We start from the raw sequence: 26,578 nt of genomic DNA on the forward strand, positions 1-26,578 counted from the left end.
CCTGGAAGAAGCTCTGGCTCCTTACTTTGGATCAACGCAGCTATGGCCATTGCGATCAATTGGGGAGTGAACCAGTGGTTGGAAGACCTCTCTCTCCCTCTGCCTACTTCTCTCTCTGTGTAACTGACTTTCAAATAATCTTTTTTTTTTTAAAGAAGATAGATATTTGTCAGATTGGAATAAAAAACAAAATTTACCCAAGGATACCTTAAAATATTCATGAAAATGGGAGTAAAAATTTTGTTTTCATACAAAAATTTTTCAAATCCACTTATACAAGAGGTCAAAAACTATAGAAAATGTGTGTTATGAAAAAAATGTATGTATTTCAAAATTTTTTTACACCAAATAATCTCTTAATTCTATGTTCTACAAACTTTTCGAAGAACATGTGTATAGTGTTTTAAGAAACATAGTCTAGGGGGCTGGTGCCGTGGTGCAGCAGGTAAAGCCGCCACCTACAACACCAGCACCCCATGAGCACCTGTTTGAGTCCTGGCTGCTCCACTTCTGATCCAGCTTTCTGCTATGGCCTGGGAAAGCAGCAGCAGATGGCCCAAGTCCTTGGGCCCCCACAGCTGTATAGGAGACCTGGAAGAAGCTCCAGGCTCCTGGCTTTGGATCAGCCCAGCTCCAGCAGTTGCAGCTATCTGAGGAGTAAACCAGTAGATGGAAGCCCTCTCTCTGTCTCTATCTCTGCCTCTCTGTAACTCTGCCTTTCAGATAAATAAATCTTTTTTTTATATATATAAAAAAAAAAGAAGAAGAAACAGTCTAAATAAATTGATAAAGAAACTATGAAAACTAAAGGGACTAGACAAAGAGAGACAGGACAAGGCTATACTTCATAGCCTTATATACTTTGATTAGAGTTTGTCTCAAATGGGTACTGGTTCCAGTCCTAGCTGCTCCACTTCTGATCCAACTCCCTGCTAATGCACCTGGGAAAGCAGTAGAAGATGGTCCAAGTACTTGGGAACCTGCACCACGTGGGAAACCCTGGCTCCTGGCTTCAGATCAATCCAGCTCCAACCATGGGGCCATTTGGGGGTGAATCAGCACACGAAAGACCTCTCTGTAAGTCTGCTTCTCAAATAAATAATAAACCTTTATAACACAAAAAACTAATTACCTCTTTTGGTCCTTGTGTCTAAAGTATAAAGAGAAACCATGAATTAAATCTTATGGTAATAAGAAGGAAAAGGTGACCTTGAAAGAAGACACCATTCAGCTCTCTTCCAGCTAATAAACATGATGTATTATGATGGGAAAATATAAGACAGGGCATGAAAAATGAATTCTAGGAAGCAAGTAATTTTTCAAGAGTAGAAATTGTGATTTATATAATGAGTATCTTTTAAATCTACAGTGGAAAAACTATTCCAATTTCTCAACAATAAGCAACTATACTGAATTTTGTATTTATCAATTGCCTTTTCTTTATAGTTTATTCATGTGTATTCACAACAATGCATTATTTATTTTGCATATAGTTAAAATATGGAATCATTATGCATATATTCTCTGTGACTTGCAATTAAAAAAAAGATTTGCTTGTTTATTTAAAAGGCACAATGAAACACAGAAAGAGAAACAGGGAGAGGAAGGGAGGGAAAGAGAGAGATTTTCCATCTTCTGGTTCACTCCCCAGATGCCTGCAAAGCTGGGGCTGGGATAGGCTAAAACCAGGAGCCTAGAACTCCACCTTGTTCTCCCACATGGGTAGCAGGAGCCCAAGTACTTGAGCCATCACCTGCTGCCTTTCAGGAGCAATATTAGCAGGAAGCTGGATTGGAAATGGAATAGCTGGAACTTGAACCAGGACCAGGTATTCTGATATAAAATGTGGGCATCTCAAAAGATGGCTGAACCCACTATATCATAATGCCTACCCCAACTATATAATTTTAACTATAGCATAGCTCCTAGTTTATGAATGTACCACAATTTTTAAATAATTTATTGTTGGATATCTAGATTGTTTGCCTTTACTCCTATCATAAGCAAATCTGTGATAAATATTTTTCTAGCTAAGTGAAACTGCAGAGAGTTCAGAGGCCAACTTATTTCGTGTTTCACTTTAAAATGCAGGTCTTGGGGCTGGCGCTATGGCGTAGCAGGTGGGGCCACTACCTGCAATGCCAACACCCCATATAGGCGCCAGTTCAAGTCCTGACGGCTGCTCTACTTCCGATCCAGCTCTCTGCTATGGCCTGGGAAAGCTGTGGAAGATGGCCCAAGTCCTTGGGCCCCTGAACCCATGTGGGAGACCCAGAGGAAGCTTCTGGCTCCTGGCTTCGGATCAGCGTAGCTCCGGCCATTTTGGCAAGTTGGGGAGTGAACCAGTAGATGGAAGACCTCTCTCTCTCTCTGCCTCTCTTTCTCTCTCTGTGCAATTCTGACTTTCAAATAAATAACTAAATATTTTTATAAAAAAGTAGGTTTTTTTGTTGGTTTATGATTGCACACTCTTTGGTTCTTTTTTTTATTTACTTTTTGTTTTATTTTAATTTGGTTTTCTGGACTAGGTACATGAACATTTCATTGAATTTTGCCCAGAAAGACATGATGTGTTTTTCCTATACTTTCAGTTCCCTCAAAACTCTCAAAACTTTAGGAACATTTGCTTTATATTTAGTGACTGCTGCTGTTCTACTTGCTCTAATCCCTTCTTTGATTTTTAAAATCTAAATTCATTTCATTGGAAGGCAAAGAGAAAAATAGAAATATTTTATCTGCTGGTTCAGTTCTCAAATGCCTGTGACAGCCAGAGCTGGGCCAGGCCAAGGTTATAACTAAAAATTCAATCCAGGTCTCCCATGTGGGTGGGAGCATCACATGCTGACCCCCAGAACACACATTAGCAAGAAGCTGGATTGGAAGCCAAGGAGTAAAGACTGAAGCCTCCCTCTCCAATATGGAACACCGGCATCCCAAGTGGCATCTTAACTGCTGTGCCACATACCCAACCATGATCTCTTCTTTAGAAACACAAGCAGCCACATGTTCATTTTTTTGAATTACATTTTTAATCAACATTATGTTCTTTAGATTCATCTATTTGGCTGTAGATCTCAGGGACACTAACTTGGAAACAAATCAGGTTGAGGCTTATGACCATTGTAAGAATTTGGGTTCTTCTCTGAATGAAATACGGAGCTACTGAGGAATTTCAAGCAAGGCCTGCCTTCACTTGACTTGCACTACGTAGTTTCCCCATTCTGCAGGGGATATGTTTTAACACCCTCAAAAATACCTGAAACTAGATAATACTGAAACTTCAGTATACTGTTTTTCCCTTTAGTACAAATACCAAAGCTTAATAAATTAGTCACAGTAAGAGATGAACAACTAATAATAAAATAGAATAACTGCAAGAATACACTATAATAAAACTGTCACATACTACTTGAGACACCTTTAGTAAAATAAGTTATTTGAAAACAAGCACAGTGATACTACAGTCAATCTGATAACAAAGACTTCAGAGGTGGGTAGTGTATACAGTACAGATAGGATAGACAAAGAAACAATTCATATCCTGGGCCTGGAAAACTACATAGAATAGCGTGAGATTAACACACTACTCAGAAAGAAGAACAATTTAAAATTTATGAATTACTATTTCTGGAATTTTCCAAGCACTATTTCCAGATTGCAGGAATGAACACAGGCTAACATGGGTAATCAAATTAAGAGAAGACAGTATCAGTTGTGAAGATGATGAGAAAATGTTAGATCTGGCTACATTTTTAGAGTAGAGATTTCAAGGAGTTCTTGATCGTCTGGATATAAGGTTTAAGGGAAGAGAGAGATCAGGGTAACTCTTGATTTTGCTCTAAACTGGAAGGATAGTGCAGCCATTATTAAATAAGGAGAAAACTTCAGGATAGAGAAGTTAGATTGAGGGATATAAACAGAAAAGAGGCAGGTTAGTGCGTTAAGCCACCACCTGCAGTGCTGTTATCCCATATGGATGCTTGTTTGAGTCCCAGGTGTCAATCCAGCTCCCTGTTATTGCGCCTGGGAAAGCAGAGAAGATGGCCCAAGTCCTTGGAACCCTACCACACATGTGTGAGACCTGGAATAAGTCACTGATTCCTAGCCTTGAACTGGCCCAGCCCTGGCCGTTACAGCCATCTGGGGAGTGAACAAGTGAATGGAAGATCTCTCTTTCTCTCCTTCTCTCTGTAACTCTGCCTTTCAAAATAAATAAATAAATAAAGGAGGAAAAATCCAAAGAGTAAGCTTTAATTAACTTCAACAACAAGTGATCTCAGAAAATACATACTTCAGAAAATCAAAACCAGCAGTAAATGAATTCAACCATGTAAATATGTCATCAAGGATGGAGGAGGGAATCTGTAATTTGGATCAGACAACTCTTACATGTGTGAACAGAATTACAAAATTGAGCCCAGGTGAAAGAAAATTTTTGATTCAGTAAAATCTAATCAAATAAGAAAACCAACACACACAAAAATACTTATTGCACTGGTAATAATTTATAGATCATATTTATAGGTGGAAGATGTTTTTCAATTTGTTGAGTAAAAAGACCTATAGTTATATAGAAATACTCAGTAGACAAGGTGTAGTACCACTGTAAAGACACTAGAATTGTTCTTACCTAGCGAGCAGTTGCTTTGCATTCTCCCATCTGTTGAACAACGTAACATGGTGCCAACTACCCGGCCTCCCACGACAATGACACGTACATCTCGTCCATGAGATTCTTTTACATACTTCTGGAACAGGTATGGAGCTTCATGGCGAATAAGATGGCTTAAATCAGCCAAATGATGCTTATCTCGAGCCAAGAATACAGCTTTGCCTGTGATTGAAAAAGAATTAAAGTACATACAATGTATAAAACACAGTTTAATAATATGTATTAAAAATATAGTATGTGGGGCCAGCACTGTGGCATATCAGGTAAAGCCACTGCCTGCAGTGTGACATTCCCATATGGGCACCGGTTCCAGTCCCGGCTGCTCCACTTTCGATCCAGCTCTGTGCTATGGCCTGGGAAAGCAGAAGATGGCCCAAGTCCTTGAGCCCCTGCACCCCCATGGGAGACCCAGAAGAAGCTCCTAGCTCCTGGCTTCAGATTGGCACAGCTTTGGCCATTGCAGCCATCTGGGGAGTGAACCAGTGGATGGAAGACCTCTCTCTGCCTCTGCCTCTCTGTAATTCTGCCTTTCAAATAAATAAATAAATAAATCTTAATACATATATGTAAGTAAGCAAACCGTGGGCAGTTAATCCCTACTTGCCTGCCCCTTCTTGTGTCCCAATCTGCTATTATAGAATCAATTACATTTATGCTTCCTTTTTAAGTTTTCCTTGACCAAAGTAATTTAGTTATAAAAAGTAATGTGGTAGGGGTATCAATAAGGTGTTGCAGGTTTGGGCTGCTATTCAGACACTGTCAAAGTGCCTCAGATTGAGTTCTCTACTTTTGCTTCCAATCAGTTTCCTGCTAAGGTGCCTGGGAGGAAACAGATGACGACGGACTAAGTGCCTGAGGTCCTGCTACCCAGGTGGAAGACCTGGATGGAGTCCCAAGCTCCTGGTTTCAGGCTGGCCCAGTCTTGGCTATTGCAGGCATTTGGGGAGTGAGCCAGAAGATTAAAGATCTCTCTCAGTGTCTCTGCCTTTCAAACAAATAAATCTTTTTAAAAATATTAGTGAAATAATATAAAAATATACTAACAAGATTAATAATCTGTTTCTACCACTCTTGCAACATTTAAGTCTTCTACATAAATTAAGGGGTGTGACTGAAGTTAATGATCTAAGGTCATTGTACTGTAGAAGAAAACATTGGGGCTGGCATTGTGGTGTATTGGGCAAAGCCACTGCCTGTAATGCCAACATCCTGTATGGGCACAGTTCAAGTTCTGGCTGCTCCACTTTCCGATCCAGCTCCCTACTGATGTGCCTGGGAAAACAGCCGAAGATGGGCCTCTGCACCCACGTGGGAGACCCAGAAGAAGCTCCTGGCTCCTACCTGGCCCAGCCCTGGCCATTCGGCAATTTGGGGAATGAATCGGTAGATGGAAGATCTCTTTTTCTATATATCTTCTACTCTCTCTATAACTCAAATAAATAAAAAATCTTAAAAGAGAGAGAGAGAACAATGAAGACATTTAAGATTTCGCTTAAGTATGCACGCTAATTCTCTGGAATAATCACTGAGCAAAAAGAGTTTCTAGCCTAACTGAACACCTCACAGTAGTCTTCTATTATCTTTAGATATCATGCACCTATTGTTTCCCAATAATTATTCATCAAAAGCCCTGTTTCAAAATCACTCTTACTGCTTTGCAAGAGTAATTTCAAAGTTATATATCACAGCAACAACTCATACACACCTCTATGACCCCGTGTATTCTTCACTACCATTGGGAACTCCAGTACTTCTGCTTCATCAATCATTTTAGCAAAATTTTCATGACCGCCTGGTTTGAGCAAAAAAGAAATTTAACAATAGCAGCAGAGGCATTTTGTGATCAATTTAATTTACACTAAAGACAGAGAAAGGGACATGGAAAGTTAAGAGCCTAATGGCTAATTTTGTTTTTCTTGAAGAAAATAATGAGCTGAAAGTATAATTTCAAACACTTCAGATGCTTTAACATCTCTTTTAATATATTCAATTCCCTGACTGGATTAAGATATTGAAGAATCAGTCGCTTAAGATGTATCCAAGTTTGAAGAGATGCTATATATGCATGTATGCCTCTTTATTATCAAACACACATACTAATTTTTCTTACCTCCATTTTTAATCAGAGTTCTTTCTATACTGAGGTATTCAGCATCCATTGGTTAAGTCTTGTTTCTTACTGTCTTTATGACCCCAGAACAAATAACACAATAGCAAGATTAGAGCAAAAATGGTTTGTAGCTATAAAAATCAGCATGACAGGAGCCAATGCTATGGTGCAGTGGGTTAAAGCCCCAGCCTGCAGAGCCTGCATTCCATATGGGTGCCAGTTCAAGTCCTGGCTGCTTCACTTCTGATCCAGCTCTCTACTAATGGGCCTGGGAAAACAGTAGAGGATGGCCCAATCCTTGGGCCTCTGCACCCATGTGGGAGACCCAGAAGAAGCACCTGGATCCTAGCTTTGGATTGGCTCAGCCCTAACCGTTATGGCCACTGGGTGAGTGAACCAGCAGATGGAAGACCCCTCTCTCTCTGTAACTCTCTCAAATAAATAAAATAAATCTTTAAAAAAAAAAGAAAAGCATGACAGAAAAATTAACTCAAGTAGAACTTCTTTAAACATTTACAATATGAGAAATTTGAAACCTAAATTAAGAGAACTCAGTTATCAAATTTTAAACCATCAACATTATTACAAAGGTAATATCTGCTAATTTGGCTATCTTTTTTTTTCCCTCTTTTCCATTCTCATAAAATCCAAACTACAGAACCATGATATAAGCCATAAAATCGCAAAAGCACTGGGGACAAAGAATTGTCAAGTATTCCATTTATTACTGCTTAAAAACAGCAACTAAAAGCTCACAAGCCATATAGGCTTGAGGAGGTGAGGGGGGAGACCTGTAAAATATAAACAATGAGAAGAGGACAGGAATTTCTTTTCTTTTTAAAGCCACATTAAATATCCAAGCGTTCTACTGGACATTTATTTAGAGAAATGCTCTTATGGAAAACTCTGTACTGACTTACAGTAAGTCTGATGGATTCCAAACTAGAAACAGAAGGGCAGGAAGCATATTAAGTATAATATTGTTTACAGTAGTGCTACTCAAAGCATGGTCCTATAACTTGCACCTATTTGTGACTTGTTTGCTATTCATGTGTGATCAGATAAATATCTACAGCAGCTTACATCAGCTTCACTGAAGGTTACTATAGAGAATTGATGGCTTGTAAAGTTGAAAATATTTACTATTTGATCCTTTATTGAGAAAGTCTTCTAAACCCATTCCACCCCATATCATGAAACTAATCTTCAGATAGGGTTCATACTTCTTCTGTCCAGTTTGTTAACTCTAAAAAAACTACTTCTGTGAGAAGCTTTTTCATATCTAGAAATGTATACTATTAGCTTAGTATGGCTCTCAAAACAGTCAGTGATTTTAACACTTAGTCTATACATTGTAATTAGTGAGCTCACCATAAGAGAAAGTATCTGGCAATGGAACACCATGGCCAGCCAACTCTTGAAAAGTCCAGAATTTATTAACACAGTTTAGGATGGCTTGAGGTCGGTTCATCAGTCGGCATCCCATCTTCTCTAGATGGCGCAAGACAGTAATGTCACTATCACTTTGCACCCAAGGGGTTGGAACTCTCACTACCACCACCTGGGGGTAGGCAGAGATTAGTTCTCCATTGATCCGTAAACCTGAAATGTATAAGAATGCAGACAAAACAATTAGGATGAAATGTACAATTATATAGAGGGATGGTAATATACCAAAACTTGGATCACAAAGGTTTATTAAGGCTGGTTAAGAATTAATGTAAGAATAAGACTTTCATATCTGCTAGAACTTCCTACCAAGATGTGTTTTGTTTTCTACTAAAATATTGCTCTGTAGTTAGTTCTTAAATTCCCAGCAATCCTGTGTTTCCAAGTCCTATGTAACTGTTAATTCCAGGTAGAGACAAAATTCTTATCTTCAAAGGATGCCCTTTTTCTTTTATTTAATAAATATAAATTTACAAAGTACAACTTTTGAATTGTTGTGGTTTTTCCCCCCATAACCTCCCTCCCACCCACAACCATCCCATCTCCCACTCCCTCTCCCATCCCATTCTTCATCAAGACTCATTTTCAGTTTGTTGAAATCTCTACTTAGTATATACTAAGTTGATCTTCTGTATATAAAGATAATTGAGGATGCCCATTTGAGAATGAGAAGGAACCAATAAACTTTCCCAGATCCCTCATCAATGGTACAAAAGAAACAAAAGGAATACTGCTCCCATCTCATTATCACTGAGCACTGCTGCAAGCAGCTGACAGTCATGTGTTTGAAAAGGGAGAAAGAGAAGAGGAAAACAAAAAACATGCATCAAGCAGATTATGATGGTTCTGTTTTTCAAACCATTTTTCATTCAAGGTAAAGACAGACAAGCTTCTTTTTAAAAATATACTATTTGAGGTCAAGATAACCAACTGTATCTCAAAAGTTGGCAAAGGGAGTAAGATACATCCAATGAAGAAATATGTGATGTCGCGGCTGGTGGCTCACTTGGTTAATCTTCCGCCTGTGGCACCAGCATCCAATATGGGTGCCAGGTTCTAGTCCTGGTTGCTCCTCTTCCAGTCCAGCTCTCTGCTGTGGCCCAGAAGGGCAGTGGAGAATGGCCCAGGTGTTTGGGCCCCTGCACCAGCGTCGGAGACCAGGAAAAGGAACCTAGCTCCTGGCTTCAGATCAGCGTAGCTCCAGCCATAGTGCCCATTTGGGAGGTGAAATGGAAGGAAGACCTTTCTGTCTCTCTCACTGCCTAACTCTATCTGTCAAATAAATAAAAAAAAAAAAAAAGAAATATGTGATGTCACTAGCTAAAATACACAATTCAACCTATCTCCTTAAACTTTATGAATTTCAGTGGTGTGGTGGGGTAGGTTGATGGCTTTGTAACTTACTAGCCATACAACAGGATCTTGTTTTTTTATGTCCTTCTGCTCTCTCTAGTCCCAAACTCACCCTTTTGTTAATATTTGATACACAAAAAACTCAGTATTAAAAAAAGGAGATATATTTCCACTTAATTAATTTAGTAATTTTTCAATCTTCCTAATATTATTTGTTAATCAACAGTTAAAAATACTTATCCACATTAATATCTCCCCCGACCTAAAAAAAAGCAATCTCTTAAGGTAAAGAAAAGTTATATTGGGGCCGGCATTGTGGCATGACAGGTTAAGCTGCCACCTGCAGTGCTGGCATTCCATATGGTCACAGGTTCAAGTCCCAGCTGCTCTACTTTTAATCCAGCCTCCCTGCTAATGGCCTGGGAAAGCATCGGAGGCTGGCCCATGTCCTTGGGCTCCTAAACCCACATGGGAGACCTGGAAGAAGCACCTGGCTCCTGGCTTCCACCTGGCCCAGCCCTGGTCGCTGTGGCCATCTGAGGAGTGAACCAGAGGATGAAAGATCTCTCTCTCTCTCTCTAACTCTGCATAAAGGCAGGCAGGCAGGGAGGGAGGGAGGGAGGAAGGAAGGGGGGGGAAGAAAGGGAGGGAGGGAGGGAAGGACGGATGGAGGGAGCTAAGCTAAATTAAGCTAAGCTCTATACAGAACACGATTTGGGGGCCAGCGCCATGGCTCACTTGGTTAATCCTCCACCTGCAGCGCCAGCATCCCTATGGGCACCAGGTTCTAGTCCCGGTTGCTCCTCTTCCAGTCCAGCTCTCTGCTGTGGCCCGGGAGGGCAGAGGAGGATGGCCCAAGTGCTTGGGTCCCTGCACCCGCATGGGAGAACAGGAAGAAGCACCTGGCTCCTGGCTTTGGATCAGTGCAGCGCCAGAAGTGGCGGCCATTTGGGGAGTGAACCAACGGAAGGAAGACCTTTCTCTCTGTCTCTCTCTCTTACTGTCTATAACTCTACCTGTCAAGTAAAAAAAAAAAAAGAACACAATTTGGGGGCCGGAGCTGTAGCACAAGGGTTAAGCTGCCACCTGCATCCTTTGAGTGCTGCCTGCTCCACTTTCTGATCCAACTCCCTGATAATGCACCTCTGGGAAAGCAGTGGAAGATGGTCCAAATGGCTGGGCCCCTGCCACACCCATGGAGGCTCAGATGGCATTCTAGGCTGCTGGCTTTGGCCTGGTTCAGCCCTGGCCATTGCAGTCACTTGAGGGAGTGAACCAGCAGATGAAAGATCTCTTTGTGTGTCTTTCTTTCTTCCTTTCTCTCTCTCTCAATATATAAATAAATATTTATATATTTATTTCAATATATAAATATATATATTTATATATTCAATACTTGAATATATATTTCAATATATAAATAAATAAATCTTTAAAAAGAGTAGAGAAATGTATAATGTAATTCAGTGATAATTAACCCAACCATAAAAGTTAACTTTCATCTTCTAGCAACAGACTAATGTAGAAGAGAGGAGAGGAAAGCTTTTTGACATAAGCAAAGAAATTCTAGCCCCATATTCACTCTGAAAATCGATATACTTCCTTGAGAGAAGAGGAGGGAAGTGGGGGGGGGGGAGTGGGAGACAGACAGAGAGAGATCTTCTATCTGCTGGTTCACTACCTAAATGACCCTAACAGCCAGGCTGGGCCACACTAAAACCAGGAGCCAAGAACTCCATCTTGGTCTCCCATGTGGGTGTCAGGGACTCAAATATTTGAGTCACAGTCATCATCTGCTGCTTTTCAAATGCATTAGCAAGGAGCTGGATTGAAAGAGCACCAGGGACTTGAATCAGCCCTCCAATATGAGATGCAGGCTTCCCAGGAGGCTACTTAACCTGCTACTAAGCCACAAAGCCCGTCTTTATATTTCCTTTTATCAATGGTTCCAAGTTTAAGTCAAATGCTGTCGTAATCTGTCTATCCAACTTCTGGCAATCAAAAACAGCTTATATAACATAATAGTATCTCAAAGTTTCTGGATGCAACTATATAATCTTATGGCATAGTGAACAATAAAATGGAGCGCTAGAAAACTGAACACACAGCATTTTGAAGAAAACTACAGAAAACTAAAGATACTAAGGTTTTGTCCTTCTACATTTCATTTAGATCCCAAATAGCAAGAGATTATGATATGGGATAACAAAGACAAAAACAGGAAGTAGATTTATTTCAAGATCATTTTTGGCATATACCCAAGACTTCATAAAGCTTTGTCACTTATCAACTATAATCTTAAGCAAGATACTCAACCTTTCTGTGTTTCAGCTTCCTCGTGTATAAAATGGGAATACTAAGATTACAGGGACCAGCATTGTGGCCCCGCAGGTTAAACTGCAGCCTGCAATGCTGGCATCCCTCAGGGGTGATGGTGTGTGTCCCAGTTGCTCCACTTCCGACCTAGCTCTCTACTAATGCACCTGGGAAAGCAGCAGAAGATGCCCTAAGTGCCTGGGCCTCTCTGTGTGGAAAACCTAGATGAAGCATCTAGTTCCTGGCTTCGGTCTGACCTAGCCCTAGTTACTGCAGCCATTTGGCAAGTGAATGGAAGGTTGGTCTCTCTCTCTCTTTCTTGACTTTAAAATAAATAAATCTTTATAAAAAAAAAAAAAAAGGAATATAGTTGTACCTTGGTATCTGTGGGGGACAGTTTAAAGGACCCCTTGCAGATGTCAAAATCCACAGATGCTCAAGTCCTTTACCTAAATTGCTGAAGTACTTACATTATTTAATTGACCCTAGACTACTCATAATATAGAACACAAAATAAAAGCTAATTAAGTTGTAATTGTCCTGTTTAAGGAAGAAAAAGCCCGTACATGTTCAGTTTGGATACTTTTTTCCCCAAAAATATTCTCTATCCATAGTTGGATAAATCCACAGATGCAGAAGGCCAACCACAGTTCCTTAACAGAGTTATGGAGAGGATCCAGTTGCTTAATATTAGTGAAGTGTGGGGCAAATGGTAAGCACTCAGTAACTCCTCACTAGATATCTTAAATATCTATCATAATCTTTTGAAGATAGGAAACTGAAAACCAGAATAACCAAAAAGTTAATTCTATGAGTATAGGAAAATGATTCTTGTTCACAGCAGGAACAGTCCCACGAAATTTAGAATGCTTCTGACATAATGTAACTCCTTTATTGAAAAATTTGAATTTGTCCCATGATTTTTTTTTTAAGATTCATTTATTTGAAACGCAGAGTTACAGAGACATAGAAAGAGAGAGATCTTTCATCTGCTGGTTCACTACCCTAAATTGCTGCAACGGCTGTGGTTGGGGCAAGCCAAATCTAGGAGCTTCATCTGGATCTCCCCACATTGGGTCTTCCACTGCTTTCCCAGGGGCATTAGCAAAGAGCTGGAATGGAGATGGAGCAGCCAGGACTTAAATTAGTGCCCATATGGGATGCTGGCATCACAAGCAGTGACCTAACTCGTTATGTTACATCAGTGCCATCTCATAATTTTTTTTTTTTTTTTCAGACAGGCAGAGTGGACAGTGAGAGAGAGAGACAGAGAGAAAGGTCTTCCTTTGCCGTTGGTTCACCCTCCAATGGCCGCCACGGCCAGCGCGCTGCAGCCGGCGCACCGCGCTGATCCGATGGCAGGAGCCAGGAGCCAGGTGCTTTTCCTGGTCTCCCATGGGGTGCAGGGCCCAAGCACCTGGGCCATCCTCCACTGCACTCCCTGGCCACAGCAGAGAGCTGGCCTGGAAGAGGGGCAACCGGGACAGAATCCGGCGCCCCAACCGGGACTAGAACCCGGTGTGCCAGCGCCGCTAGGCGGAGGATTAGCCTAGTGAGCTGCGGCGCCGGCCCGCCATCTCATAATTTTTAAGAAGCAGAACTGGAACCCAGGTCTGAGTCCAGAGCTACACTGCCTAAAATGAGATTTTACCTATAAATTCTACAGAAAATCAACTAGCTATGAAGTTGAATAAAACCATATTAATCTAAATACCAAAGAACAAAACTAAAAAAATTAATGAAACAGGAGACAAAAAATTAATAGTCATTCAAGTTAAAATTTGGTCTCTGCCGCCGGTGCTGAGGCTCAATAGGCTAATCCTCCACCTGCGGCATCGGCACACCGGGTTCTAGTCCCGGTTGGGGCACCGGATTCTTGTCCCTGTTGCCCCTCTTCCAGGCCAGTTCTCTGCTGTGAGAGAAGCACCTGGCTCCTGCCTTCAGATCAGCGCAATGCACCGGCCGCAGTGCGCTGGCCACAGCGGCCATTGGAGGGTGAACCAACAGCAAAGGAAGACCTTTCTCTCTGTCTCTCTCTCTCACTGTCCACTCTGCCTGTCAAAAAAAAAAAAAAAGTTGGTCTCTGCAAAGCTAATAAATTTGTTAAATCCTTAGTAAGAATGATCTAGTAGTTAAAAAAAAAAAAAGAAAAAGAAAAAGCACAAGTCAGGAATAAAAGGGGAGGATCTTGGGGCTGGCACTGTGGCGCAGAGGGTTAATGCCCTGGCCTGAAGCACCAGCATCCCATATGGGTGCCGGCTCCACTTCCTATCCAGCTCTCTGGTTTGGCCTGGGAAAGCAGAAGATGGCCCCTGCACTCGCGTGGGAGACCCAGAGGAAGCTCCTGGCTCCTAGCTTTGGATTGGTGCAGCTCTGGCCATTGTGGCCAACTGGGGAGTGAACCATCAGATAGAAGACCTCTCTCTCTCTCTGCCTCTGCCTCTCCTCTCTGTGTAACTCTTACTTTCAAATAAATAATTAAATCTTTAAAACAAAAAAAAAAAAAGAGGAGCATCTTTACAAACTTTTATAAAGATAATGGAAGAATTTTGTGATTAATTATATATCTGAATAACTTGGATGAAATATATTAAAAAATTCCTAGAAAAATACAACATCAAAACTGTCACAAAAGATGGGGCAAACACTGTGGCACAGCAGGCTAAGCCACATCCATACTGGATTCCCGGTTTGAGTTCTGGCTGCTTGGCCCTCTACTAACAAGCCTGGGAAAGCAGTGGAAGATGCCATGGTCACCCACTTTGGAGATTCGGATGGAATTCCTGGCTCCCTATTTTCCACAAAGAAATTCTAACCCCAGATGTCTTTTTTAGGTCAACTCTATCAAACATTAATTTAAAGAAGATATGACACTATCCCAACTTAACATAATTCTTCCAAGAAAAGAGAGGAACAACAACTAATCACTTCCTAGCCTGTTTTATGAGGCCAGCATACCTTAGCAGAAATTGACAATGATATATTTAATATTTATTTATCTGAAAGAGTTACAGAGAGAGAGGGACAGAGAGACATTTCATCTGCTGGTTTACTCTCCAAATGGTGCTGCAACAATGACATTTCAAGAAAGCAAAGTTATAAGCCAATCTCATGTATGAAAATAATTGTAAAAATATTCACCAAACAAATTATATCTAGCAATACAGCAACAAAAATAATCATCTGCTAGTTAGGTTTCTCCCCAAAATTCAAAGTTGTAAAAACCAATCATGTAAATCACATTCACAGAAAAAAAAAAGAGATATGATCATGCAACAGGTGGATAAAAACAAATTTATAAATTCAGCAGGCTTGTTTTAGCTTCCAATACAGCTTCATACTCCTGGAAGTCAGTGAAAGATGATCAAAGTGGGTGGTCCCTTGTTACCCACGTGGGGGAACCCAGATGGTGTTTCTTGCCCCTGGTTTTGACCTGGCCTTGTGGTAGCTGTTACAACCATTTGAGGAAGTAAATCAATATAAGATCTCTCCTGGGGCTGGCAATGCGCGTGGCAGGCTAAGCCACCGCCTGTGGCACTGGTATCCCATGTGGGCGCCAATTTGTGACCCAACTGTTCCTCTTCTGACCCATCTCTCTGAGTATGGCCCAGGAAAGCAGCAGAGGATGGCCCACGTGCTTGGGCCCCTTCACCCACATGGGAAACACAGCAGGTCCCGGTTCCTGGCTTCAGACTGGCTCAGCTCCAGCCATTGCGGCCATCTGGGGAATGAATCAGGCAGATGGAAGACCTTTCTTTCTGTTTCTCCCTCTATCTATAACTCTACCTCTCAAAAGGAAAAAAAAAAAAAACCGCTCTGGCTCTGGCACTCTCTCTTTTCTTCTCTCTCTGTCCTTCTGCCTTTCAAATAAATAAATAAATATATATATATTTTAATTTTTTTGACAGGCAGAGTGGACAGTGAGAGAGAGAGACGGAGAGAAAGGTTTTCCTTTGCCGTTGGTTCACCCTCCAATGGCCGCTGCAGCTGGCGTGCTGCGGCCGGTGCACCGCGCCGATCCAATGGCAGGAGCCAAGTACTTATCCTGGTCTCCCATGGGATGCAGGGCCCAAGCACCTGGGCCATCCTCCACTGCACTCCCTGGCCACAGCAGAGAGCTGGCCTGGAAGAGGGGCAACTGGGACAGAATCCGGTGCCCCGACCGGGACTAGAACCCGGTGTGCCGGCGCCGCAAGGCAGAAGATTAGCCTATTGAGCTGCGGCGCCGGCCCAAATATATATATATATATATATATATATATATATATATATAAATTTTTATTTTTTGCCAGGCAGAGTTAGACAGTGAAAGAGAGAGAGAGACAGAGAGAGAGAGTTATAGACAGTGACAGAGAGCCAGAGAGAAAGGTCTTCCTTCCGTTGGTTCACTCCCCTAATGGCTGCTACGGCCAACGCTGTGCTGATCCAAAACCAGGAGCTGGGTATTTCCTCCAGGTCTCCCATTCAGGTGCAGGGACCTAAACACTTGGGCCATCCTCCTCTGCCCTCCCGGGCCACAGCAGAGAGCTAGTTGGAAGAGGAGCAACCAGGACTAGTACCCAGCGCCCCAACCGGGACTAGAATCTGGGGTGCCAGCACTGCAGGTAGAGGATTAGCCCAGTGAGCCATGGCGCCGGCCAAGAAATATATTTTTTAAAATTGTTAGCATAAAAGAAGTACTCAATTTCTCCTGAAAGAATATCTTTAAGAATATATAACTGGGGCCAGCATTGTGGCATAGCAGGTAAAGCTGCTGCATGCAACGCTGACATCCCATATGGGTGCCAGTTCGAGTCCTGGCTGCTCCACTTCCAATCCAGCTTCCTGCTAATACACCTGAGAAAGCAGCAGAAGACGGCCCAAGTTCCTGGCTGCTGGATGATCTGGCTCAGCCCCAAATGTTGCGGGCATTTGGTGGGTAAATCAGCAGGTGGATTTACCTGTCTCTCTTTCTCTCTGCTTTACAAATAAATAAAATAAAATAATTAAGCTTTAAAAAGAGTAAAAGCTCAGGAGAAAAGCGTCAAGGTCATAGAAGAAAATGAAAGGGAAGGTGGAATGGGAAGCCTCAATCATTTTCCTACAGAGATGCCTAATTAATTATAGAGTTCAAAAGGCCTTTGAGAACTTGAGAAATCAGTTAAGAAGTCACAGAACCCAAGACAATGGAAAACTAACAAGAGGCACAAAGAAATGGGTATGAAAAGCACATGCTCCTCCAAAACAGCCCTTCTCCCAAGCCAGCACAGCTCAATGTAATTGGGAGAAAATGTCCTGCTTGTGGCTTTTCCTCTCACAGGAAAAAAAGAGTGGACCGTATCCACTGTTCCAGTTTCTTCTAGAGTTGTCCAAAGGACTGCTTTCTTGTCATACCCGACTGCAAGAGCTGACAGAATCAACATACTTTAGATGCCTTGAGGTTGTTGGGGAAAAAAAGCTGGGTGGTAGAGGTCGGTTATGCCAGAAAATATGCAGTACCACAGACAGACACCAGAGAGAGCAAGTGATCAAAAGCACCTGAATAAGACAGGTCAGCATCTCTAAATGGAAATCACAAACACAAGCCCAAAGGCACATCCTCAGGAAAGGCTGAGAGGTCCCTTAAAATCCCTTGCTGGGTTAACTGGCATCCTACGCTGAAGTGGACATTTACGAATAGTCTTGACAAAGAATTTTACAAAATAATGAAATACAACAGTACACAGATAGACATCTAAGTAAAATCAGGGAAACAATGTATGGACAAAATAAAATCAACAGCAATTATACAACTGAAAAATTGCTTTCAGGGGTCAGTGTTTTGGCATAGCAAGTTAAAGCCACTGCCTGCAGTGCTGGCATTCCATATAGTCCCAACTGCTCCACTTCCTATCCAGCTCCTGGCTAATGTGCCTGGGAAAGCAGCAGAAGATGGCTCAAGTGCTTGGGCCTCTGCACCTACATGGGAGACCCAGAAGAAGCTCCTGGCTCCCAGCTTTGAATCAACTCAGCTCAGGCTGTTGCAGACATTCAGGGAGTGAACCAGCGGATGGAAGAGCTCTCTGTCTCTCTCTTTCTCTGTAACTCTGCCTTTTAAAATAAATAAATAGATCTTTAAAAAAAAATGCTTTTACTTGAGAGGAAAAGAGACATACACAGAGAAGAGACACACATCAGAGTCTCCCCCTCTCCCTCACTCCACCACAACCCCATTTGCTATTTCACCTCCTGAATGCCCAATCCACGTATCCAAGTATCCAGATCTCCTACATAGGTAGCAGGGACCTGACTACTTGAGCCATCATTGCATCCTACGGTCTACATTCACAGGAAGTTGGGGTTAGTAGCTGAAGCCTGGAATTAACTCCCATATAGGAGGCATGCATTTTAATCACTAGGGTAAACTCTTGCTCACTTTATTTGTAAGAAAATTATTTTGTGGGGCCGGTGCTGTGGCGTAGAGGGTAAAGCTGCTGCCTGCCAAGTGCCAGCATCCCATTTGTGTGCTAGTTCGAGTCCCAGCTGCTCCACTCCTGATCCAGCTCTCTGCTGTGGCCTGGGAAAGTGGTGGAGGATGGCCCAAGTCCTTGGGCCCCTGCACCCACGTGGGAGACCCAGAAGAAGTTCCTGGCTCCTTTCTTTGGAACAGCGCAGCTCTGGCCGTTGCAGCCAACTGGGGAGTGAACCAGTGAACGTAAGACTTCTCTCTCGGCCTATCCTTCTCTCTGTGTAATTCTGACTTTCAAATATATAAATCTCTTTTTTAAAAATATGCTTCATATTATATTTCATCAGAGAAATGAGATGTCACCGTTTTCACCAATTACAATGGCCAAAATCCAGAACAATGATATCAAATGTTACAAGGATGTGGAACAACAGGAACTCTTATTCATTGCTGGTGTGAATACAAATTGATATCACCACAAGAAAAGTTTGGCTGTTTCTCATGAAACTAAAGATACTCTCGTAACATTGTGCTCTAAAAATCCTCTGTGCCCTTCCTCTTCATACCTCTCTCCCACCTACGTGTTAGCAATAACTGGTCTTTGTTTTGTCTTCATAATTTTAATTCTTCCAGAACATCAAACAGTTGGAGTAACACTTTATGTAGCTTTTCCAGATTCATTTCTCTCAATTAGAATACATACTGAGGTTTATCCATGCCATCTGGAGACCTGATAACTCACTGGCTTATAATATTGAATAATCCATTGCTTGGATATGGCAGAGCGTATCTGTTCACGTACTCAAAAGTATACAGATTACTTCAAAATTTTGGCAATTATGAATTTCCAAATTAAAGGCTTTTTTTAAAAGATTTATTTATGGGCTGGTGCTGTGGCTTAACAGGTAAGGACGCCATCCCATATGGGCACCGGCTCGAGTCCCAGCTGCTCCTCTTCTGATCTAGCTCTTTGCTATGGCCTGGGAAAGCCGTGAAAGATGGCCAAAGTCTTTGGGCCCCTGCACCTGCGTGGGAGACCCTGAAGAAGCTCTTGGCTCCTGGCTTCGGATCAGCGCCGCTCCGGCTGCTGCGGCCAATTGGTGAGTGAATCGGTGGATGGAAGATCTCTCTCTCTCTCTCTGCCTCTGTGTAACTCTGACTTTCAAATAAATCTTTTTTAAAAATAAAGCTATTAGGCTGGCGCTGCGGTTCAATAGGCTAATCCTCTGCCTAGCGGCGCCAGCACACCGGGTTCCAGTCCCGGTTGGGGCACCGGATTCTGTCCCGGTTGCCCCTCTTCCAGGCCAGCTCTCTGCTATGGCCCAAGTGCTTGGGCCCTGCATCCCATGGGAGACCAGGAGAAGCACCTGGCTCCTGCCTTCAGATCAGCGCGGTGCGCCGGCCAAGGCGGCCATTGGAGGGTGAACCAACGGCAAAGGAAGACCTTTCTCTCTGTCTTTCTCTCTCTCTCTCACTGTCCACTCTGCCTGTAAAAAAAAAAAAAAAAAAAAAAAAAAAAAGGCTATTAAAAATTGTGGTATGAATGAATACCTTCCATGATTGTAAAATGTCCCCAACAGAGATAGGTAGGATATAAAAAGATGTAAAGTGTTTTTATAATTACACATTAAATTTTACATGCATATACACACACATCAAAAAAGACTCAAAGTCTTTCTGTACTAGATTTAAGAGTATTCATTTAGGGGCTGGCGCTGTGGTGTAGCAGGTAAAAGCCACCACCTGCAGTGCCAGCATCCTATATGAGTGGCAGTTCAAGTCCCAGCTGCTCCACTTCTGATCCAGCTCTCTGCTATGGCCTGGGAAAGCAGTGGAAGATGGCCAAGTGCTTGGGGCCCCTGCACCTGCTTGGGAGACCCTGAAGAAACCCCTGGCCTCTGGCTTCAGATTGGCACAGCTCCAGCCATTGCAGCCAACTGGGGAGTGAACCAGCAGATAGAAGATATCTCTCTCTCTCTCTCTCTCTCTCCCTCCCTCCTTCCCTCCCTCCCTCTCCTTTTCTGCATAAGTCTTTCAAATAAATAAATAAAACAAATCTTTTTTAAAAAGAGTATTCATTTATTATTTATTTGAAAGGCACAGAGACAAAGAGATCTTGTGGCCACTGGTTCACTCCCCATATGCCTCTCAACAGCAGGGGCTGGGCCAGGAACTCAGTCCTCATCTCCCAGGTAGGTGACAGGGTTCCAAGTACTTGAACCATCACCTGCAGGAAGTTGCAATCGGAAGCAGAACAGGAACTTTAACCCAGGTACTCTGATGTGGTATGTGGGCATCTCGGGCAGCATCTTAACCACTGTTCCAAACATTTCTCTAGTCTCTATTTCAAAGGGTTTGGAGAAGGGACAGGGAATAGTACTGTGGCACAGTGGGTAAAGCCACTGCCTGGAACACCAGCATCCCATATTAAAACACCAGTTTCAGTACCTGGCTGTTCTGCTTTCAATCCAGTTCTCTAACTCACCTGGGAAATCAGCAGAAAATGGCCCAAGGACTTGAGCCCCTGACACCCATGAGGGAGACCAGGATAGAGTTCCTGGCTCCTGGCTTTGGTGTGGCTCAGGCAGAGCCACTGCAGTCTCTTCCTCTCTGTCACTCTTTCAAGTAAAATAAATAAACTTGTACATATGTAGGAGGCACAGATGAAGCTCCTGGCTATTGGTTTTGTCCTGACCCAATTCTGGCTATGGCAAACACTGGGAAGTAAACCAACGAATGGAAGATCTCTCTCTCTGTCTCTCCCTCTATATACACATCTGCCTTTCAAAAAAAAATAAATCTTTTTTTAAAAATAAAAATAAATAAATGAATTTGTGGGTGGGCACTGTGGTGCAGTGGGTGTAGCAGGTTAAGCTGCCACCTGTAATGCTGGCATGCCAGATGGTTCAAGTCCTGGCTGTTCTACTTTTTATCCAGCTCCCTGCTAATGCTCCTGGGAAAGTAGTGGAGGACAGACTTTGCGCCTGGGCCCCTGCACTCACATGGGAGACCCAGATGAAGCTCCTGCCTCTTGGCTTCTACACAGCCCAGCCTCAGCTGTTTCAACCATTTCAAGAGTAAACTAGCGATGGAAGATCTCTCTCTCTCTCTCCGACTTTCAAAATACAGAAAATAAATCTTAAAAAAAAAAAAAAAAAAAGATGCTGTGCTGTGCAAGACACTGACATCCCATTGAGAAGGTATAGCTCAGGTCCTAGCTGCTACGCTCCTGATCCAGCTCCCTGTGGATGCGCCTGGGAAACGGCAGAAGATGGCCTAAGTACTTGAATTCCTGCTACCTCTATGGGAGACATAGCTGGAGGTCCTGGCTCCTGGCTTCAGCATGGCCCAACTCCAGCAGTTGCAACCATTTGGGGAGTAATCAGCAGTTGGGAGCTCTCTCTCTCCCCAACTGCCAAATAAATAAATAAATATTTAAAAGGTAAGCCGCTACCAATGATGTCACCCTCCCATATTGGAGGGCCTGTTTCAAGTTCCAGCTGTGCCTCTTCAAGTTCATCTCCCTGCTAGTAAGCCTGGGAAAGCAGCAGAGAAGATGGCACCAGTGCTTGGGATTCCACAATCTACATGGGAGACCCAGATGGAGTTCCAGGCTCCTGGCTTTGGTCGGGAAAGGCCATTTGAGGAGTGAACTGGTGGATGGAAGAGCTCTCTGTCCTTCTGTCACTCTGCCTTTCAAATAAATATCATCTTTTTTTTAAAAAGTACACACAATTTAGGGAAGAAAAGTCTCTTTTCTGTAAAGATGTATCACCTAAAAATAAAAAGGCTAAGTACCTCAATGTTCATTAAAACTTTCACCCTATTTAACAATAGCAAGGTAGCTTTGACCTTGCTTCTCTCCCATCCTCTCCTTAGCACTGCCTTTCAAATTAATAAGCACATCTTTGAAAAACACACACACACACACCGTTATATCTGAACAAACTAAAACTCAAAAGATAAAAGAATTTAAGGACTGACATTAAAAAAACTCCAAAATAGTACATAAGGGAAAACTAATACTGAGACAAGGTATAGGATTGTTTTTGTATAAAAAAGATAAATATGTGTTTGTGTATGTGAGTGCCTGGATAATTAAACAGCATTTCTCCTGGAAGAATCTGCAGGAAAAGGGCTGATAGGCATTACCTTCAGGAAGTTTCTATAGTTTATTACATCATCAGTACTTTCAAATCTTATGCATGCATTATCTATTCATTTTTAAAATGTCATCAGGATTTATCTCAAATGCTAAAAATGAGCCATTTTTCCTTTTCCTTATTAAGAAAAAAATGATATTTTTAAATCTACCACATATCAGGACTCTAAAATACACACTGTAGTAAATACAGTGTTACAATTTTAAAGGACTCAGCCATATTAAAATACAAATCTCCATAATTAGAAGAAGAATAGGGGACTGGCAGTGTGGCATAGCAGATAAAGCCACTGCCTACAATGCCAGCATCCCACATAGGTGCCAGTTCATGTCCCAGCTGCTCTACTTCCATTCCAGCTCCCAGCTAACAGTCAGGGAATAGCAGTGGAAGATGGCCCAAATATCTGGGCCCCTGCCACCAACATGGAAGATCCCATGAAGCTCCTGGTTCCTGGCTTTGAGCTGGCTCTGCCCTGGCAGTTGTATCATTTGGGAAGAGATTCAGCAGATGGAAGTTATCTCTCTTTCTATTTCTCTGTAACTCTGACTTTCAAGTAAACAAATTAATCTATAAAAAGAAAAAAATAGGAACACAAAGCATGACTGTGGCTTCAATTAAGAGACTTAGGCAAGCTGGGTTCTGTGAACTAAAATAGGCAAAGACACCAGTAATTTGATTCCTGCAGAGGTTCTTTTTGAAAGACATTTTTACTTATTTGAAAGGCAGAATTGAGGGGCCAGTGCTGTGGCATAGCAGGTAAAGCTGCAGCCTGCAGTGCCGGCATCCCATATGGGCAACAGTTCAAGTCTTGGCTGCTCTACTTCCGATCCAGGTCTCTGCTATGCCCTGGGAAGGCAGTAGAGGGTGGCCTAAGTGCTTGGACCCCTACACTAGCGCAGGAGACCTGGAGGAAGCGCCTGGCTCCTGCCTTCAGATTGGACCAGCTGCGGCCACTGCTGCCATTTGCAGAAGATCTCTCTCTCTGTCTCTACCTCTCTGTAATGCTGCCTTTCAAATAAATAAATAAATCTTTTTAAAAAGGGGCAGAGTTGAGATCTTCCATTTGCTGGTTCACTCCCCAAATGGCCACAACAGCTGGGGCTGAGCCAGGACTAAGCCAGAAGCCCAGAACACTCCCAGGTGGGTGGCAGGGACCTGAGCCCTTGGGCCATCTTCTACTGCTTTCCCAGGTGCATTAGAGGGAAACTGGGTTAGAAGTGAATCAGCCAGGACTTAAACTGTGCTCACATGGGATACCAGTGAGGCAGGCGGCAGCCTAACCCACTGTGCCACAAAGCTGGCCGCAAGGGTTTCTAAACCAAATCACCAAATGTGCTCCAAAAAAAATCAAATAAAGCCGCACTGTGGTCTAGCGGGTAAAGCCATTGCCTACAGTGCTGGCATCCCACATGCATGCCAGTTCAAGTCCCAGCTCTACTTCTGATCCAGCTCTCTGCTATGGCCTAGGAAAGCAGAAAATGGCCCAAGTCCTTGGGCCCCGGCACCCACGTAGGAGACCTGGAAGCAGCTCTTGGCTCCTGGCTTTGATCAGCATAGCTCTGGCCATTGCAGCCAACTGGTGAGTGAACCAGTGGATGAAGACCTTTCTCTCTCGCTCTCGCTCTCTCTCTCTCTCTGCCTCTGCTTCTCTCTGTGTAACTCTTTCAAATAAATCAATCAATCTTTAAAAAAAAATCAAGTAAAGTCTTCATCAATGGTAGAAACAAAGAGAAATAAAGATTAGTAGCCAAGTGAAAGCTAACAGCTAGGGCTGGTGTTGTTCCATGGCAGGTAAGGCCACCACCTGCAATGCTGGCATTCCCTAAGGGCACCAGTTCAAGTCCTGGCTGCTCCACCTCCAATCTAGATTCCCATTAATGGCCTGGGAAAAGCAGCAGAAAATGGCCCAAGTGTCTGGGCCCCTGCCATCAATGTGGGAGATGCAGAAGCTCCTGGCTTTAGCTTGGCCCAGCCTCAGACACTGCAGCCACCTGGGGGGTATACCAGCAGATGGAACTCGTAGCTCTGGCTTTCAAACAAATAAATAAAAGAAGAAGAAGAAAAGGAGGAGGAGGAAGAAGATGAAGGAAGAAGAAGAAAGAAAGCTAACAGCTAAGGTGGCAAGAGAAAACATCTTCATATCAGATCTGCACTCATTTATGCACTGGCTTGGTAATGAAATCTACAAAATTTCTAATACCGATCCAGTCTACTGTATAAATTCTAGTCCAAGGGACCCAAAACACCAAGCAAAACAAGACTACCAAGCAAAGGACAACTTGGGTGGAGGAGGAAAGAATAGTATATCTCACTCCAAAATTAGCCTGCAAAATAAAATGCTATAAAGCTCAAGAACAAAGTAAGAAATATATGCAGTAAAGTTAGTAATCCTCTTGATGAAATAAACATTGGGGCCGATGCTCTGACATAGCAGTTTAAAGCCACTGCCTGCAGTGCTGGCATCCCATATGGGCGCCAGTTTGAGTCCTGGCTGCTCTACTTCCAATCCAGCTCTCTGCTATGACCTGGGAAAGCAGTAGAGGGTGGCCCAAGTGCTTGGACCCCTACACTCGCGTCGGGGACCTGGAGGAAGCGCCTGGCTCCTGGCTTCAGATTGGACCAGCTCTGGCCATTGCGGCCATTTGCAGAGTCAACCAGCAGATGGAAGACCTCTCTCTCTCTCTCTGCCTCTGCCTCTCTGTAGCTCAACCTTTCAAATAAAGAAATAGATCTTAAAAAAAAAAAAAAATTAACTTCCCTAGGCTCGCATTCAGCACAGCCACTTATGTTAACTGTTTTGTATACCCATATCCCATATTGGAGTGCCTGGTTCCAGTCCAGGTTCCTCCACTTATCCTGGGAGGTAGCAGATGATGGGTCAGAATTTTAGGTCCCTGAAAACCACATGGGAGACTCTAATGGAATTCTGGGCTCCTGGATTCAGCCTGGTCCAGCCCTGGCTACTGCAAACATTTGGGAAGTAAACCAGTGGTTAGATCTTTGTGTCTGACTCCCTACCTTACAAATAAAATGAAAATAGAAATTTTAAAAATAAGCCTCCCCATAACGAAAAATTAGCAAAATTTAATTACATACTTCAAATGTTACAGTGATCCAAACCATGAACCAAGTTAGTTTGCAATTTTTCTCTTTATCAAATGATAAATGGCTCTAAAACAAGTCACAACATAAATGTGTTTCTAGATATGTTAATAACAAACCCATGTTTTGAGAGGTCAATGAACTACAACCTTCAAAGTCTTCAGTAAAGGAAAAACATATGTTTAGCAACTTTTAAAATTTTCATCAGCTTGATTGGGCATTTGGTGCAGCATTCTAAATGCCACTTGAGATGCCTACACTCATATCAGAATCCTTGGTTTCAAATGTTGGTTCTGCTCTCAATTTCAGCTTCACTAATACACTCTCTGGGGGTTAGAAAGTGATGGCTCAAGTTCTTGGGTCCTTGCCACCCATGTGGGAGAACTGGATTGAGTTCCTAAGTCCTAGCTTCAGTCTGTTCAGCCCTGGCTGGCTGTTGTGGGCGTTTGGGAAATTAACCAGCAGATGAAAGATCTGTTTTTCCCTCTATCTCTCTTTGCCTTTCAAATAAGAAAATAATTTTTATTTTCATTAACTTAGAATAAGCAAAGCTTTACAGTCAGAAAGATTCAGAACTACTGAACCAACCACCTGCATTAATATTCCACCAACAGGGGCCAGCGCTGTGGCATAACAGGTTAAGGCCCTGGCCTGAAGCGCCTGCATCCCATATAGGTGCTGGTTCTAGTCCCAGCTGCTCCTCTTTCGATCCAGCTCTCTGCTATGGCCTGGGAAAGCAGTAGGAGATGGTCCAAGTCCTTGGGCCCCTGCATCCACGTGGGAAACCCAGAGGAAGCTCCTGGCTCCAGCCATTGTGGCTATCTGGGGAGTGAACCAGTGAATGGAAGACCTCTCTCTCTGTCTCTACCTCTCTAACTCTTTCAAAAAAAATAAATAAAAGAAATCTTTTAAAAAAACACTCTAGCAACAGTTCTTGGAGTGCTCCCAACACTTCAGAGATGTTGCAGTCTCCCAATTGTTCCACT

The 26,578-nt window shown here is 42.8% G+C and overlaps 1 protein-coding gene across 8 annotated transcripts in view; it reads right to left on the minus strand.

The window, feature by feature from the left end:
- RIMKLB (ribosomal modification protein rimK like family member B) overlaps positions 1–26,578 on the minus strand; it is an 81,832-nt gene that overhangs the window by 12,827 nt on the left and 42,427 nt on the right. For all 8 annotated transcript variants that reach the window (XR_016213458.1, XR_016213462.1, XR_016213461.1 and 5 more), the window contains exons 3-5: positions 8,154–8,384; positions 6,378–6,464; positions 4,631–4,834 (exon numbers count right to left, since the gene is read on the minus strand). Coding sequence is in view for 1 of the 8 variants with exons in the window: in XM_051850136.3 (XP_051706096.1) it covers positions 4,631–4,834; positions 6,378–6,464; positions 8,154–8,384 (522 nt within the window). In the remaining 7 variants the exon portion in view is untranslated. The remainder of the gene's footprint in view (positions 1–4,630; positions 4,835–6,377; positions 6,465–8,153; positions 8,385–26,578) is intronic.

The sequence above is a fragment of the Oryctolagus cuniculus genome, chromosome 9 (genome assembly GCF_051225735.1).
Source record: "Oryctolagus cuniculus isolate XC-2025 breed Fujian yellow rabbit chromosome 9, ASM5122573v1, whole genome shotgun sequence".
Classification (NCBI taxonomy): Eukaryota; Metazoa; Chordata; class Mammalia; order Lagomorpha; family Leporidae; genus Oryctolagus; species Oryctolagus cuniculus.